An 18,157-nucleotide genomic window follows, 5' to 3' on the forward strand; every position below is an offset into this window, starting at 1 on the left:
ATCACATATGGAGAGCAAAAAAAAGCTGGTTTTCAGCTTGACTAGTCAAGTTCAAGTGAGGAGGGAACTGCTCAAGCAACTTAAAAAAACCCCACTCAAAAATAACAAGAAAATATACAACAAAACCCCCAACAAAACGCAGAAGCCCCTCAAAATCCCTTTCCCCAAAAGCAGATGGTTTGAGAGTGGGCAATGACTGGCAACGCTACTGAAGTCAAGAATAGGTTCTTCACCACCATCTGTTTAATTGTGCCTGGAATGATGCCTTAAAAATCAACACAATAAATATTTTTTTTGTTAATAGGATGGACCCTGAAATATCCCTGCCATCTTCTACCAGTCATTAAAGTTGGGTGACCAATTTGCAGACTTCCAGACAGAGCCAGCAAATATTTCTGATTTCATGAGGCAAGGAAGGGACAACTCTGATATGGCGGATTTTTAAGTAAACCATGTCTGTGGCTCCACTATGATAGCCTGACTTCAGGCAGATTTTTAACAAAAATTTATCAGAAATTCTTTATGAAAAAAAAAAATCAACTTTGTAGTAGACATAAACAAGATTGGCTCATCTGAATGTCTCTTAAATAGCCTCAAAGGTAAAGTTATGTTAGTACTGTAGGAAACTTTAAAACCCATTGATCCATTTATTTCCACAAAGTTCAGCAGATACAGAAGTCCATCAGCAGGCTGTTTACTTTTTGGAAAAGAGCCCAAAGGCAAATGAATTTTCAAGATTTCTCTTAAAATTGCATTCTGTTGATGTTACGAGAAATTTTTAGTCACGACACAGGAATAGCATCTATGTTATGATCCATCTGGCTTAGTGTATTTATTTTTTTTCCCCCACCACTGGTTTTCCAGTCACATCCCCTGCTATTGCATCATCAGTTCCAAGCAGTTTTTAAATCATGATGATGCGTGACACTGAAATTAAGGCAGGAAGTCTGTAGATGCCAGACTATCAATTTCTTAAATAACAAGTTGTTCTTAATAAATCCTTTATTGTTCTTGTTTATAAGTTGTTCTTAAATAACAAGTGGTTCTCATTACTATTTCACAATAGACTTCTGTAATGTCCACATCAGACTGGAGCTCCACTGCTTTTGTAATGGAAATGATTAAATAGTCTCACTCCAGGAGTGTGAAAGCTAAGTGAAGAGGTATTAACATAAACAAATGATGAGTGAAAGCACTGTTCGATTTTTGATATAGAAAAAAGATAGTGATTTCAGAAATGTAAGTGAAGAAGTCTGCAGCAAATCCAAAAACTAAATCCAAATATCCTGAGTCAACTAAAGTATCCTTCCTGTGAAAAAGATTCCATCAGAGAATGGCTCAGTGGAAAAGAAACATAACTCCACAATATGTGAAATTATTACCTGTATTAGCTTATCAGTGCTCTGTATTCTCTGCTAACTTTCTACAGCAAAGTATAAAACGTGTCTTCAGTGCACTGAAATGAAGCCAGGTCCTGATCTACAGGAATCATCTGAATATAACACAAAAAAATGCCATTATACAAATCTAGGCTAAATAGATTTCTATTAGCAGAAAAGCTTACACTAACATAACACTATCACAAGTGGCAGAGGTTAAACTAGAAACCACGCTCTTTTCTTGATTCTGTGAACATCACACCATGCCTAGTAGCTAAAAGCAATGAGAACTCTCCTCAATCAAGGAGAAGGGGACAACACTGCCTTTCCAACCTGGAGGTGAAAAAAAGCTTACTTTTATTTTAAAGAACAGGAAGGAGAGCCTCCTTCACCTTCACAATTTCCAGCCTTTTTACTTCCATCCTGCCTTCCACTAGGTTAAGAACTGCAGCACCTTCTATTATGTTTCTTGTGGAGTATCTGGGCTTTTAGTCCTGTGGGGATAAAGCTTGCTCTACTGAATGTGATACACACGGTTGGTAGAGGACTCATAAGGATTCAAACATCATGGTTTTCATTTATAATTTAGTAAAATCTAAGAATATGTTCCCAATGATTTTTAAATTGCTTCTCTGAGGTACCCGCCAAAGGTCAAAGAACATCTCTAATTCTAGAGCTACAGTCAAGTTCAAGGTCAAGATCTTTTCCAAACTCTGCCAATGCCCTTTTTTTTTCAGTAAAACAGAAAAGAAGGAAAAAAACAGAAGGAAGAATATTTTAACATCATGTAGGTGTTCAATAGCATGTTATTTTATAATTTTTTTTTCCTGAAACCTGATTTTTTACTATAATCTGTCTGATGAGCTGTCACTCCAAACGATTTAACTCCCACAAAATTATGAAAAACTTAAAAAAGGCCTTCAGGAGGAAAATAAGCAACCTTAACTATAGATGATGTTTCTAATTTTGACTGTTGTGATCTCATCTCTTATTTACTCATTGCATACCTTCAGATCCTAAGTAATGGAAATACATTTGCAGATCTGGCCTAAATTCTTAACCTGCAACAACAAAAGTTAAGTTGCTTGTACATACATACTTGTTTTTGTAACAAGTAACACCTAAGAAATATCATAAGTGTTAACAGAATTAAAAAAAACTAACCAAACAAACAAAAAAAACCCAAACCAAAACCTTTGTATTTTTCCATTTGCTTACTCTGTACACGCTATCATTTTGGAGCCAGTCAATTCCTTCATTTTTCCTACATCATTTCTATTTCTAAAATAGTTGGAAAAAGAATTAAAAAATCCACATAGAAATAGGCAATGGTAAAGTCAACTACTCTTCCAGAAATTTCAAATGTTTAGTTCATATTTACAGCATATCTTATGTATTTGCCTTTATTGATTTGCCACAGTCTGCTAACGTTATATTCAACTTCTCTAACAAGTCAGCTCTTACACTGTCTTCAATAACATCTTCTTATCTGTAGTGTTGCTGTTGGAAATTTTTAAAAACATATGATTTTTAGTGATACAATACAATTTCACAAGCACAGAAAGGACCTACACTGTTCTCACAGTTGTGAGTAGGTTCATGCTGTGCTCACAAGCAGACAACTGCACCGTGGACCCTTTATCACCCACATATGGCCACTGCATTTTTACATGCTTGAAAACTGAAGGATCATTAAAATTAATCTTGAAATATTAATAACAATGTTTAAAATATATTTGATTCCTTACTTTTTTCCCTGTCAAAGTTGCAATTTAGTAATTTCTTTCAGGAAGATATAAATACCACCTCTTTAATCTACCGTATTGCTTTTTTCTTTTGATTGCTGTCATTCTTCTTTAATATATTTGTAAATATTTTTAAAATTTATTTTAACTATTGAAGTTACTGTTCAGATTCCTACAAATATTAGCAGTTTACTGACTCTTCTACCTTCTTGCACACAAGACATTCTGTAGAGGTATATGTACAGAAGGAGAAACAGAACACGCTCCTGAGATCAAGTTTGTCACCAAGAAAATGCAACTTAAGTGGTAAGCATTTGCTTGTTTTAAATCTGTAATCCAACAGAAAAAAAACCCACATTTATCAAATTCATTTTAAATTAGCAGTCAGACATTTCTCCAGCACTGGGAGGCACCCTGCAATTTTAAAGCTCAGAATATAGAATAGAGATACATTTTGATTCAAATAAAAATTTGGAATTTTGCATTGGGTGGTTTTCATTACAGCAACTGTATTATTTGCACACAGAAAGTAGAAGTGCACATTTGATTTTGCTTCAGAAATCAGGAGTATATTACTAGCTCATGCATAAACCTTTAGGAATAAAACATATCAGTAACAATCTTCTGCTTCCTCAGTCTCTCCCCTCCTTCTGTGTTTAACACTCCCAGTGCAAATTTAAACCCTACTTTGTTTCGTATTTGAAAGAGAAATGTACAAAATACTAATGTAAGAGAAACTAGAATAAAAACAGAGGAGAGATTACAACAACAACAACAACAATGAAGCAAAGCACTGCAGGAAAGCATATGATATCTTACATAAAAATCCAGTGTTATGTCTCTGCTTTTCTAATTATCATGAAATATCATTAACCTCTTCTTTGAGAGATGCTACACATTCCTGTGCAGAGGATTTAACACTGTAGGTTGTGAAGCAAGTAATACCGAACTTTTACAGAAAGGCAGTTTGTTTGACAGAGACAAAAGAATTGGTGGACCTCATCAAACTGAAAGTCCATATCCTGCCTAAGACAATGACCAGCACCAGATGATTCACAGGAAGAATCTTCCTAGTCCCTTTATTGTTGACTTCTGACCTGAAGCATGTGTCTTACATCACTTACTTTCCCCCCCGCCCCCCGGCTACAGGATCTCTGGTTGTTTTTATTCATATAAATAATACCTCTGCTATGCAAAAGGATTACTGAAACAGGCTCCAAAAGACCTAGGAGTATGTATGTCCAAAATAATGAAGCTAGCAGGTAAAATTCACTTTTTTTTTTTTTTTAAAAAAAAAGGCTGATTTTAAGCAGTACATTATGATATGAAGACTTTAAATTTTATTAAAGCAAGCCCTGCATTGCAAAACCAACAACTGGGCTGCAGCCGCAACCACTAAAGCACAGCAGATAGCAAATAGTAAGCAATAATAAACCCAATGCTGTTATTAGTTTGTACTCCAGTTAAGACAAAAAAGCAACACTTCATTTGCAGCCTTAGTGGAATTCCACTAGAACATTTGCACCGTGTTTCTGTATAGAACACATTCCTTGTCCTTTAAAGGGTATGCTATCTTATACTTGAGAAGGGTTTCTTTCTTTTTCCTCCTGTAATTGAAAAGTATTGTTCACCGCCGATTTAAGGCTTGTTTTAACGAAGAGAGAGCTGATGAGGCACTCAAGAGCTTGTATTAAATCAATACTAGACAGAAGCGAGCAGCTTGTATATGCGCTGTGCCATACACTTGCTCACATATTTATCTTCCATGTTTTGAGAGAAGGTTACAAATATTTTTATATATATACACACTTATAAAAGACTGCGAGTGAGCAAGCTCACATTCCAAGAGAAGCTTTCTGGCTATGTCAGGAGTGAAGTCCACCCCCTACTAGACAAACCTATTTTTTTCAAACACAAGAGGATATTATCAGAGAAGTCCGTGCCGATATACAGAAACCAGAGATCGTCATGGCTCAGTGAGGTGATGAGCTGACGGGTGGATGGCGCCCATTATCTTAACTTCTCAATCCAAGTTTTCCTGAAAAACCACAGGGGGAGGAGAAGGCTCCAACTGAGCATAAGGCACAGAGACCAAGAAAAGGATTTGGAGTGAAGAGCAAGGAAAAGAAGGATAATGCAACAGATATTGCAGAGGTTTCAAAGAGCTGGAAAATAGTTTCTAGATTCAAAGACCAAGTTGTCAGTAGTTTAAAGCAACATTCAGGTTTTAACTTCTGTACCAGGCTCTTACATAAAAACTCTAAAGTAAGAACTGATTGACCGAAAGGAATTTACCTTTACTATATATAGAAAATATACTCAGTTTCAGCTCTTTCAACACTTCTTGGGATTTTAAAATGTTTCAAGCCTTTGTTCGGCAAGCGTATCACCCACTACCCAGCCACCAGCCAGGGGAAGCTGAAACGAAGTATAAGGGGAAGCTGGTGCATGAAACTCAGCTTAACTGCTTCTACATCAAGCCTGGAGGTAAGACAACATTACCCAGTTGTGTGCATGCAAACTGTACTGCTATCTACCTGCTGGGATAAGTATTTCCTTTCAATTTAAATAGAATAGTCTGTATAATGTATGAAACTGCACTAATAACTTACAGTAATAGTTGGGGATAATGTACTGTGAAGTCCTGTATGTGTGATCACGCTACCACAGGATTTAGATAATTCTGGTAATTCTTAAATCTATGGAGTTAAGTAGATGGATGGCTTCTCTTAGTAATATATTGTCTTTTGACCATCTAATGAATATCACTTTCCCGCTTCCTCTTTTGACACGAGAGGGGGAAAAAAAAAAAAAGACAGGTAAGTATAAGGAACGAGAAAGAAAAAATTATTTTTGTATGCAAAGACGCTAAGAAGTTTAAAACATACAAAAGCTCAAAATATTAAATGCGCGTAAAGGGATGGACTAATCTGAAAAGTTATGCGACAGATTTCTAAAAAGCAACCAGCTATGTAATATTTTCATTTGCAAAAGAAATATTATTTAGGCATTCATGTACATATTTACACTTATCTGGAAACATCCACCATTTTATGCTATACAAGGAGGTGTGCATGAAGTAGAGGGTATACAGGTAGTCATATGAAAATAATCTCCTTAAAAAAAATTTATCTGTTCTAACTTGAACTCTTGAGCTTTACTGCATCATATGCCTATCTTATCTCGAAAAGATGTCCGGAATTCCCAGTGCTGGCAGTACACTCTCAGCAGTAAACGTCCAGACAAGCTAATATGTTGCTTATACTCTGACATCCATAAATGGGAAACAAAGACTGTGTCTAGCAGATATACGCAGTATTATACTCCTATTCTATACAGAAACTTATCCACAACTGCAGGATGCTTGATACAGGCTTTTAATTCTATTCCATATACTTTTCCTACCAATTTGTTTGCCCAGGTAGGGATATAGTTCCACCATACACAAAATAATTACCAGCTATCAAAAAAATGACATAGCTTAGTTATCTTAGCTCCTTAGCCTGTTTCTTCTCACATGACATATAGTTTCTCTGACTTGCAGATTGGACTCCATCACTCCACATAACTGAAAACCTATGACAGGAATACTAATACTGCTCTTCTTTTCCTCACTTTTTTTTTTTTAACCACCTTCATCACACAACAGAAACAACAATTAGATAAACAAAATGGCTGCAGTCATGACAGTTACAGCTGCAAAACCTTCTACCATTATAAAGCTACTTTACAAATACATTCTAAATTGTTTGCTTTGCTCAGTCAAAGACTTCCACAACTGGTACCAAATCCTCAGGGTATGAAGCATGAGGAAGAAACAACAAAAATATCCTTTTAGGAAAGTCTGAATAGAAATACCTGTGCTGAATTGGGTGAGTTGACAAGGGACATGGCTTTTACTCACGTTACTCTTAAGGCCTTCACAACTGGCATGTACAATTTCCACTGAAAAACATGTATTGTATTTAGTTTAAAGGACAACATGAACAATAAAGTGGCCCTGGAAAAAATAACTTTAGAAATACTTACTAGTACAAACAATTTTGCTTTAAAAACAACAATTAAATTCGAATCCTAAAAATCTAAATAACAGAACTACATTTACTCTCCACAATAAGCACAAAAAATCCCAACACCCTAAAGTAGAATTAACCAATAACTGCTAATCGTAGAATCACATTAATAATTTACTTTGGTTGAGGCCTCTGTTGGTCATCTAGTCCAGCCTTTTGCTCAAAATAGGGCTAGCTTCAGTAAGATAAAGAGTTAGGAAAAGACGAAATTATGATAAACTGAAAGTACAGACACAGAAAAGTATATTCTATTGCACTTTTTAATTCAATTTATTTTTTACAATAACTTGCATATATGCATACTTTTTTACAACAAATTTTCCTGTTCCTTTCACTACATTAAAAATGCAATCCTACTTCCATAGACTCAAGCAGAATTTAGATTTCAAAAACAGGCACATCAGGTTGTATACTCTAGAACAGACAAGCCAGCTAACCACTAGACAGCAAGATCATGATTCCCAGTCTTAAAAAAAATAATCACCTGCCTTGAGCCAGCCCTGCTGCACATCCATCCACACCCCTCTGCAAAACAGCGTTTATTTATGCCATCAAGTTATAATACTATTTTTGTATCTCAATAGGCAAGCACTGAAGATTTTTAGGCATCCTTGAAAATTAAAATAGGAGATAGAAAGCACAAAATCCAATATACAAACGTATATATTTTGGTTTTACATATAAAAATGTAAATCAGTATCTATACTATTTCCAAGGAGCAGTTTATTATTGTTCTTGACATTCTAAAGCCATTTTTACCATCTTCTAAGAACACAAGGGTAGGAACTATATGGGAAATGTAGTAGGAAATTAGCAATGCTTTTATGTATGCTTATAGAAACTGGTCAAAGAATAGATAATTTCTGAGCTCAGGTACAAGGAAGTCATTAAACTGAGTGCTAGACAGTAGCTCACATTAAAAAAAAAAAAAAAATTACCATCACTATACATCTGATAAGCAAGTTTCTTCCTGCTCCTATTTGTTTGCTTCTCTCAAGAAAATTGGCACATGACAAACCTTAAAATCGTTAAGCTGGACACAAACTGTAAAAGAGGTTTCAAAAAAAAAAAAAAAAAAAAGCATGAAACATGTCAAAGCTCATTCTGTCTCAAAGTTGACCTTAGTCTTCTGGGTTTAGAATTGCCTCTTATGACATTATTGTATTTTCAGTATGTATATTTTACTTTTAAATTAAAAGAAAGAAAGTAATATCCATGTTCAACAGTGTTAGCATTTCAACGCTCTCAGCAAAACTGAGGTTTCACTTTAAGGTCAATAACATCCAGGGAAGACAATTGTGACCTCTGCTGCTGTTTCTGTCTTGCTGGATGCATGATGAATTTTTATAATGCTGATCAAAGGACAGTAGGTGGAATGGGAAGAAAGAGGAGCAATTTGTTTATTTCTCAGAGACAAAAACGTCTCCAAGGACAGAACCCCAGGTAAACCACAAGCATTCGTAGTCTGAACAAAATAGCAGTAGTCAGTCCAGTCAGGCTTTTTTAAAAAAAGCCTTAGACAAATCTGTTTAGCAAACAACAGGCCGAGAAGAACAGACCTCTAACGAGGGCAAGGCCCCTCTGCCAAAATTACTTGGAATTTCTGTAGTTTGAGCTTTCACTTTTCAAACACTTTTTCCCAGCTGACAAACATTTTTCAAAGAGTTTTAAACTACAGAAATATTTTCTTCAACAAAACATGCAGGTTCTAGCAGCCAGAATAATAATTTTGTAATCCAACTTAACCTCAAAAAATTGTTTTTAAGTCATTCAGCTGTGAGAAAAACATTGCATTTTGCTTAATGATGGAGCAACAGAAAGCCACGTAACATTTCTGAATCAGCAGACCACTGAATTTAGAGCAAAATAACACAGATTGAATGAAGTTGAAAGCATTTAAAGGTATTTGTTTCAAAATTCAAAAAGGCCAACGAGCATTTGGGGAATAATCAATTGAATACACAATTCAGCTTACTGTGTTCATCCTGTTGGGGTCTTTTGTTATTGGACCAGATACTGTTTGTTGGCAGGTAAGAGCCTGACAAATAAGGCTCTCCATTTTAAACTGACGTTTTTACTGAAACCAAAAACCAAATAGAAACTCTATTACGTCATCAAAACAAAGCCTGGAATATCTATTTTGCCTGTCCCAATGGAAACAATTGAGCAAGTACTTGTTTATTGGTCAATACACAGAAGGCTGAATCTAAATATATACACAAGTACATTTAACCACCAAATGCTGCTTTCATTCTCAAATAAAAACATATTTCAGAAGAAAGAGGAGATTTAAAATATTGAATTATAGCATATATAATGTATTATAGACTAGGAACATATTTCAGGGTAGAAAAGACACTACAGTGTCCAAAAGAAGATTGGTTTTTGTGACATATTCACTTTCTACATATCACTCAAATGCTATTACTGTTGTCTCCTGCTTTCCCTTCAGAAGTAATCTTCTAATAGTCTTCAAACTAAGAAGTCCCTTGCAAGATAAATGCTTCTTGCAGGGTGGAGGGGTCTTCAGAAATGCCTACGGAAGCGGGACACCTGTTATCCATTTAGCATTTTTTACCAGGATGTATTTACTTAGAAGGGTGAACTGAAATGAACCACAATACTCTCCAAGAAGATGAGCTGTTCTATTTGAGAGGGCTCTAGGATGCCATAACATAGAATTTAATAATGAAAAAAATAGTTTGAGAAAAATATACACCATTATATTTTGCTAAACATTTTACAATCACTTCCTCCAAGCATATATTAGGAAAAATTCTCATACATAAATAATTAAAACCTACAAGGAACCCCTCCCCAAACAAAACCCAGAACTTAGGCTACTTCTCTGGACAGCTGGCAAACTCTCTCCCTCCTATCCCACCTCATCTACGGATATCTTTGCAGTGTGGGAATCCCGGAAAATAATACTAGTTTTTCAGGGTTTTGATAGACATACGGTGGCAGGCTAAACTGGACAGATTAAACTAGTTTTAGGTTACGTACGTATCACATGTCTAGACAGTTTTACCAAAACCAGGCATGTCTGGGTCTGGTTTTGAACCACTTTCTGAACCTCTGCAAAAGCTCAAATTCAGTAGAATATGCCACACTGGACTAGGAAGCTTCATTCTGTTTCATGCCTAGGAGATGACGTGATCAAAAGCCTTGCTACAGTTGTGGCACAGAAATGAAAAGCAGCTTCTATGCCCAAATAGTTACAGAATCTAGTCAAATATAAAATATTTGTGGATATTTCACACAGTTTCTTTCTCCACTTGCTACAGCACGAAAGCACCCAATTAACCTGTATCAGATCATCGTAATAATTAGCATACTAACCATTATAAAGAAGGACCTTGTATTTTTTAATGGTCAAGGTGAAGCTAGCTCTAACAGAGGCAACTTAATATTCACAAAATTCTCTGTGTCTTGTAAACATGAAAAACAGTATTCAGTGATGAAATGATAAATCAGTCAACTCAAGAAATAATTCACTGACCCAGCATACACCCATATACACTTGGTACAACATATAGTTGGCATTAGTTGTGAGTAAATTATTATATAGCTGATCAGTGTTAAAAGGAGAAAATTTTGTTATTTTAACCAATAATTTACAGTTTTGCATTTCTTCTGAACTATCTCATATTAATCAGCATAGGTCTTAAGCAACAGGCTGTAAGCATTGCTTTTCAAAATAAACATCACCGAAGATTAAGGAAAAGAGTAATAATTATACAGTTAAGATTACTCAAATATAGAACCCAGAAGTTTTTTAAATCCTTAAAATCATTAGATGATCTAAACAAAAACTGAACTACTGCCTTACTTGCTCTCAGAGAGAAAGTATCTAAAATTACAGTGAACTACATAAGTTTAAAGGTCACATTGAAAATACCTATTTGATCCATAAACCTTCTGTTTCTTGGTGGACAAGGATTTCTGCTGGCGTTAAAAACTGTAATTTGAGCTTCCCTCTTGGCTTTAAAACATATAACCCTAGCTCTATCCTAACAGGTTTCCCAAACCAAACTTTTCTGTGAAATAGTGGATCAGTGTAAACATCATCTGGCATGGATCCCAAATCCATCCTGAAAAGTCCTGGGATTAGACTATAGGTGTCTACAACATGGTGTTTAGACAGTATTTTAACTTTAGATGACCAAGATCATATGGAACAATAGAAGAAATAAAAAAACCAATGAAGTAAAAAGTAATATCAAAATAGTCCTTTTCTTAGTTTAAGTATGCATAAAACTTATATTTATTATGTATTATTTTGGAAAGCTTTTTTCACTGCAATCATATACTGGATGCAAAGCAATCTTTACAGTGATAGCTATACCATGACAAAATGTTGGCAGACTTGTCCAGTACACAAGTACTACCTTTCGCTGCCAAGCACATTTATTTTAGACTGTGTGATACAACCAGCCATACATACTCAGCTGTACCAAGGTGAAGTCGGTTTCAACAAACACTCAGAATATTGGAAGAAACAAAACACTGGGCAGGACTTCTTTATTCCTCCAAATGCTAACTTTTGTATTTTTCTGAAGTTTACATTGTCACAAAACCCAAATGTAAGTCCTGTTATGTGGGAAAGCAACTATACCAGTTCGAAAAACAGAGGAAACTCTGCTAGTTTTGTTATATTTAATAAGAAGAAAGGTGTGAAAAATAGACTAAGAGGTAACCAAGTCAAACAAAGGGTTAGAAAAAGACAACTTGTTTCCAGAACCCATTTAAGTATTACTGCCAAACTGTCCATTGTTTTGCCAAGTAAACAACTATTGCTGAGAACTCCTCATCGGTATCTGGAAGCAGGAGATAAAAAATAATATTAAAAGATTAGGGCCTAAAAAACCCAGTTTTGGATGAAAACTCCATTTAATAAGGAAGAAGTATGAAGCCTTAGTTTTGCAAAAAATTATAAAGACAAGTTGTATAATAAAGCAAAACACAAGGAAAATACTCATATAGAAAATTCCAGACAGATATTCAGCATCATGTTTGGATAAGATTCTAGTGAAAACAGATGCTTTATGTTGAGGAGGTTCTGTTATTTTATGTAGCAAAGGCTTTGAAATACACAGTATGGAAGAAAGGGCTAGAGGTATCTGCATCTCAGTGGAGGAATCACTACATGAACAATCTGTAGGGACCTAAAGAAAACTGGGAAAAGTCAAATGAGTTGGTAAATAACTTTTCTTTTATGGGTCTCTAATGCCAGTTTGTTCTGGAAATATAGATGTTTCCATGAAAATCTGAGAAAACTAAAGCTTTTCCTTTGAAATACCAAGACCTTCAGTTTTCTTGGAGAACTAATGATTATTTTAGGAAGATAAATAACTAGGGGTAACATATCCCTACACCTGGAACACATCTGATATTAACTGAAATCCTAAACTAGTGGATTTTTTTAGTAAAGCAAACATGAATCTTCTCTCAGATTACAAAATTCTAAAATTAAATAACAGATACAGATAGTGAGATCGAATAGATAGCTGTGGTAAAAATCAGACCCAGAGACCCAGGCTGAAGATGACCTTATAAAATCAGGAGTAGACTGGCTGGGGATCTTGTTATTTCTTTTTTCAAGGTTGCACTGAAGGGAATGATACAGTAAAGAGTGCCACAAGGTCAAGAAGCTATCAGATCTTGTGGCTGAGAGATACTAAACTGAAAAAACCTGTTGTTACTTTCATTTTGCCACTGGCAAATTGTCAGTGCAGGTTTTGTGGGTTAACCCCAGCAGGCAGCTCAGCGCCACGCAGCCGCTCGCTTGCACCCCTCAGTGGGATGGGGAAAGAATCTGAACAGCAAAAGTAAGAAAACACATGGCTTGAGAATCAAGACATTTTAATAGGTAAAGCAAAGCTGTGTCCACAAGCAAAGCAAAATAAGGAACTCATTCACTACTTCCCATTAGCACGCAGATATTTAGCCATTTCCGGGAAAGCAGGGCTTCCTCGTATGTAACGGTTACTTGGGAAGATAAATGGCATAATTCCAAACATCCCCCCTTCCTCCTTCTTCCCCCAGCTTTTATTGCTGAGCACAACATCATATGGTATGGAATATCCCTTTGGTCAATTAGGGTCAGCTGTCCTAGCTGTGTCCCCTGCCAAATTCTTGTGCACCTCCAGTCTACTCACTGGAGGGGCAGTGTGAGAAACAGAGAAGAGTTTAATGCTGTGCAAACACAGTTCAGCAGTAACTACCCTAAAAGAACCATTGCCTAGACAGAAGAACCCAGAAAAGACCCCTTCTGCATTTTGCTTTTGCACAATCAGCCAAAAAGCCCCAGACAAGCTCCTTGAACATAGGCCCACTGCTCAGAAGCATATGTTAGTATTTATATTTGAGACTCTTCAAATCTAAAATTCTGACATCCCTTCATGAACAAATGGCTTACACCTCCCCAAAACCCCTAATTTTTCTCCTAATAAAAAAAAAGTACAAATCATAGTTTACATGTAGTACTCAGACTAAAGACTGTCTTACTTCATGTCAGCACAGAGTTATGACAACTTCTAATTAGTCTTTATACCAATTGTCTCGACAGAAATGGAAAATTAATCTATTAGATTTCAAAAGGTAGATATTAGTATATACGTATATAAACTCTTAGTGAAGTTTCAAAATTAGATAAAAAAGACTACATATACACAGGAAAGACTCTTCCAAAACAGATGGGATAAATAGGTCTTATGTAACTTAAAATCCTAATGTCCAGTCTAGTCTAGGTTAGCCTGGAGATGTCTGCATTTCTTTTCAGTTTTGTTGGGAATGTCAATTCTTTGTCAGCCTATCAAATACTCACAAAAATAGAAGCTTCATTTAGGTTATTTAAATTGTTATTTCTCTGTTGTTTCTACCACACAGTGTGTGAACAGCAGGATTCCCTCTTGATATACTTTCCAACGCCAAATTAAGTTTATTTAGTAAAAAGGTCTAGCAGATTATCAAACTGGGCTGCTTTGTATGCCATTAATTTCCTCTGCTTTTACTTCATCCAGAGGGAACACTTCCACATCACAGTTTACATAAAGCATTTTTGCAATCTGCTTTTATACATCAGACACAAAGTATAGATCATACTACAGCTCTGCTTCTAAGTACAGATACAGACTGTATATTTAGAACTGCTCGTTCTGATATAATTGCACATTCTAACAGTCTGTATGTATATCTGCATTTAAAAGTACAGCTTTCTCATGTCTTCTGAGTTTGACTGATGCTTGGTAATTCTTGTATAAAAATAATCATGCAAGATAAACACACAGCCCAAAGTAATAACTGTTTTTCATCAGGGTTTAAATTAGGCTCAACACTATGTTGTCAAGCATTACCCCTAATAGTTGAGTCGTAACCTGCCTTCCAGCTTGCTGTAAGGACAGTATTTTGGAGCTGGAGCAAAAGACAGGGTTTAAATTGACTGCATGTGTCTATTTTTATGCAGAAAACCAAGACTACAAATATTACACTAAGCCTGAGTAGATTTGCTTTATGGCAAGACTTCCCAACACTGACTGAGGTATATTCAGAACACACACAATGTCTCTGTCAGTCCCTACACTCATCACATACACACAACCGTAAAAGTCTACTATTTGTCAGTTAAACGAAGATATTATCGTTAGGCACATTCTAATACTTTCCTGAGAAGAGTGGCATTTTAGAAAGCACTAAGTAACTCCTTTTTCAGCACATCAAAAACCAAAACGTATTCCTTCAATTTTAACTATTAACCAGCTAGTTTCAGCCCTTGAAAACTGCAGTCTAATCATTTGGACTGTCTTAACCAAGAATAGACTCTGAAGAGGAGCTGACTTCTTCAGTATTTAACCCAACATATCACATACTTACATCTGGCATTTCTGTACAGTAGAAAAGGGTCCTGCAGCTGGAAATCGAGGTCTTTAGTGATAGGTTCTGTTCGATTTTCCATGCTCAGCCTGTTCATAATTGTGAAGCCATGCCTTGGAGAAGCCGATCTGAAAATTATCAAGTAGAAATCACATCAAGTCACGAAAAAAAAAAGAAATTACTAGAATTTCTTTGTTGTACAGGTCTCCAAATTTGTTTATGTATTTATTTATTTATTTCTGAGAGATACTACAAAAATCTAATTTTGTTGCCAAGGAAATAACAATTGATTCTTGTGGTCTTTTGTGTAATCCTTTTAATTATTTCAAAACCCTACCTTATGTATGAGAAATAACAGACGTACCACTGGTCTCACAATAGCTACAGAGAGTATGCTACATCCGTGATACTGCGATTCGAGTTCCAATTATATAGTCACAGCATAACAATATTTGCATGTCCAGTTTTTACTTCAAGTTATAAGGCCTACAACTTCCGAACAGGCAAGATGTGATAAAATGCCACTTTGTTGCAGACCGTCAGCATCACCTTCAACAGCCACCACCATCTACCCTACAGTTTCTCGCTGGAGTAGAAAACAGCAATTAGAATAACTTAGTTATGGGCCGTAGCAGGTATATTTTTTAACACTCAGGTTAACAACAGCATCTGATCTCCACTTACCTGAGAGCAGCTTGGAAAAATTACTGATGACGGTTTCCACTGCTGGTACAAAGAGCTTAAAAGATTAAAACCAGCATTTCTACTTCACACAAAGCTCACAGTCCCTTGGGGCTGTCTGTCTCTTAACACATACGTCTCTCGCCTTCTCAAAACAATCTCTTGCTTTCTCAGTTCTCCTACCAGATCCACATCAACGTTAAGTGTTGAAGGAGAAAGTTTCTCCTTTGGTGTCCCATCCCAGCAACTACTGCAAGATCTGCTCACTGTATTATTTTCTCATTTTAACAATAGTCACAGGGAAATGCTGGGGTAGTAACTTGGAAACCCAAACGCAGGGCATGCTTTACAACAGATCTAAGGTACATACTAGAATAAATCACGTAACCAATGCTCTGAAAAGCCACAGCCAGCTCTGCTGCTAAAAGATAGCATTAAAAACATCCAAAATACTGTAAGAAATATGCATGAAAAATGAATAATCAGACACAAGTAGTACGAAAGTTCGCGAAGTAGGGAACACAATGCTACGTAAGTTCCACCATTCCCTTACTTAAAGGAATATTATTATTTATTTCACTATTTGATTTTTGTTTAAACACCTTTTAAACTGCAAATGCTATGTCCTGTTTAAAACAACGTAACACATTTCTAGGGTTTACCCACATTGAGATTTAAATCACATTTGGAAATCTTAGTCAAATAATAAAGTGATGTCTCCTTCCCAGTGTTTTCTTCCTCACGTTTGCCTCCGCCAATTTCAATTTCTTTTCACCCTTGAACAAGGAGGAGCATTTTACTTCATTCAGCCACGCTCCATCCCAGCTGGCTTTTCCACATCCATAGGTTTCACCTGCAGACATTAAAACATTACGTACATCCTCACCTGGTGTAAACAAACAGCGTTCCTTCCACATCAGTCTTCTCCTGAAGAAAAGGAAAGTTAAGGAAGTTGAAATCAGGGAAGTTAAGGAAGTTGAAATCTTTTACCTCGGCTTTACCAATACCATCAGTTACGTGTCTCCTACCTAAGCCATGAAAAAAATAACTAAATCCAACTTCATCAGCTGGTGGCAAGAGGGCGGAGCTAGCACAGGTCACCATGCAGCTGACCCAAGTTTTATGACAAGATATGAACATGCTAAAGGCTGGACACCATGAGACTAAACACATTAACTCTCTGTTATGCCTGAGGGCAACACACAGGCCAGAAGATTCACGGAGAGGAGTTTCCAAATGGTGCCTGCCCTCAGGGGCAGCACTCAGGAGGGGTAAGGGGGAAGCCCCACCTAAGGCTGATCATGCGTGTTCCTCAAATGCAGGCCCTGAGCCTCACCATTACAGTGAGCCAAGAACTACCTGCAAACAGCCACAATGTCACATTGCCAACGGATTCCCCAAGTTAATTATTCCTTTTACTCTTAAACGACCTGTTTAGCATTTGTAACTCCAACACACTTTTCGTGGGCATTTCGGTTCTGTGGCAGAGGTCTCAAAACCCGCTCCCTGGGCACCACAGCCCTTCTCACACTCCCAGGGCACAACCCCTCGCCCAGCCTGACGAGCGCATGGAGCCCCCCCAGGCCACCCGGCCGAGACAACCCCTCCGCACGGCCCCCACAAAACTGCCTCGCACCTCGGCTATGGCGGCGCTCCCCCCCCCGCCACCCAGCACACGGGGGAGGGGCGGGGCCTCCTCGCCGCCCGCCCCCTGCCTCGACGCCCCGCCCCCGCTCGCCGGCGTGGCGGAGGGGGGTGCGGGGAGGGGCGGTCCCACGTACCCACTCGTTGGCGCGGTGCCCGAAGGTGTAGAGCGCCACCTGGCTGGCCACGTCCACGATGCTGCTGATGTAGGGGTCGTGCTGCTGCAGCGCCGCCAGGCTGATGTCCAGCCCCTTGCCCAGCAGGGCGGCCCCGGCCACCGCCGCCGCCATTTTGCCTCCCCGCAACAACACACGGTTCCTAGTAGGCACAACTAATCCAATGCCGAGAGGAAGGGTGACGGCAGCGGCGGCGGCTCCCCCCGAACCCGCCCAGTCGGAGCGAGGGCGGGCGGGAGAGTCGGGATCCAGCCGCCACAATCGAGCGCCGAGCGCCGCCGGCTCAGGATTGTTGCCGTTGGCGACGGGGCAAGCTGAGGGGAGGCCTGGCGCGGCCTGCCCCTGCCGCGGGGAGTCGGGAAGGGCCGGCCAGCATGGCGGGGCCTTCTCCGGCAGCGACCTGCCTGTGCTGGCTGCTTTTCCCTCGGTGCTGGCACCCTTCGTTTCCCAGCCTCTCCTTGTCACTGGGGAGGCCACTGACTGACTTACCTTCTGGAGCGGCAGCTGTGTGCCCAAGGAACAACATGGTTCCCGCGGCTGCAGGCCTGAAAGAACTGGCCAGACTCGGTGGGAAGTGCTGCCAG

General features: G+C 38.1%; 1 protein-coding gene across 2 annotated transcripts in view; it reads right to left on the reverse strand.

Annotated features, from left to right (window-relative positions):
* DCP1B (decapping mRNA 1B) overlaps positions 1-17,687 on the reverse strand; it is a 46,348-nt gene extending 28,661 nt beyond the window's left edge. The window contains exons 1-3 of one of the 2 annotated variants that reach the window (XM_086755729.1): positions 17,535-17,687; positions 16,640-16,680; positions 15,073-15,200 (exon numbers count right to left, since the gene is read on the reverse strand). In XM_086755729.1, the coding sequence (XP_086611855.1) occupies positions 15,073-15,200; positions 16,640-16,680; positions 17,535-17,687 (322 nt within the window). Of the gene's footprint in view, positions 1-15,072; positions 15,201-15,756; positions 15,796-16,639; positions 16,681-17,534 lie in introns of those variants that run through there. The other variant, XM_086755737.1, reaches the window with a different exon arrangement.
* Between the last annotated feature and the right edge of the window lie 470 nt (positions 17,688-18,157).

Source organism: Chlamydotis macqueenii, chromosome 1, assembly GCF_036417535.1.
Source record: "Chlamydotis macqueenii isolate bChlMac1 chromosome 1, bChlMac1.mat, whole genome shotgun sequence".
NCBI classification, from domain to species: Eukaryota; Metazoa; Chordata; class Aves; order Otidiformes; family Otididae; genus Chlamydotis; species Chlamydotis macqueenii.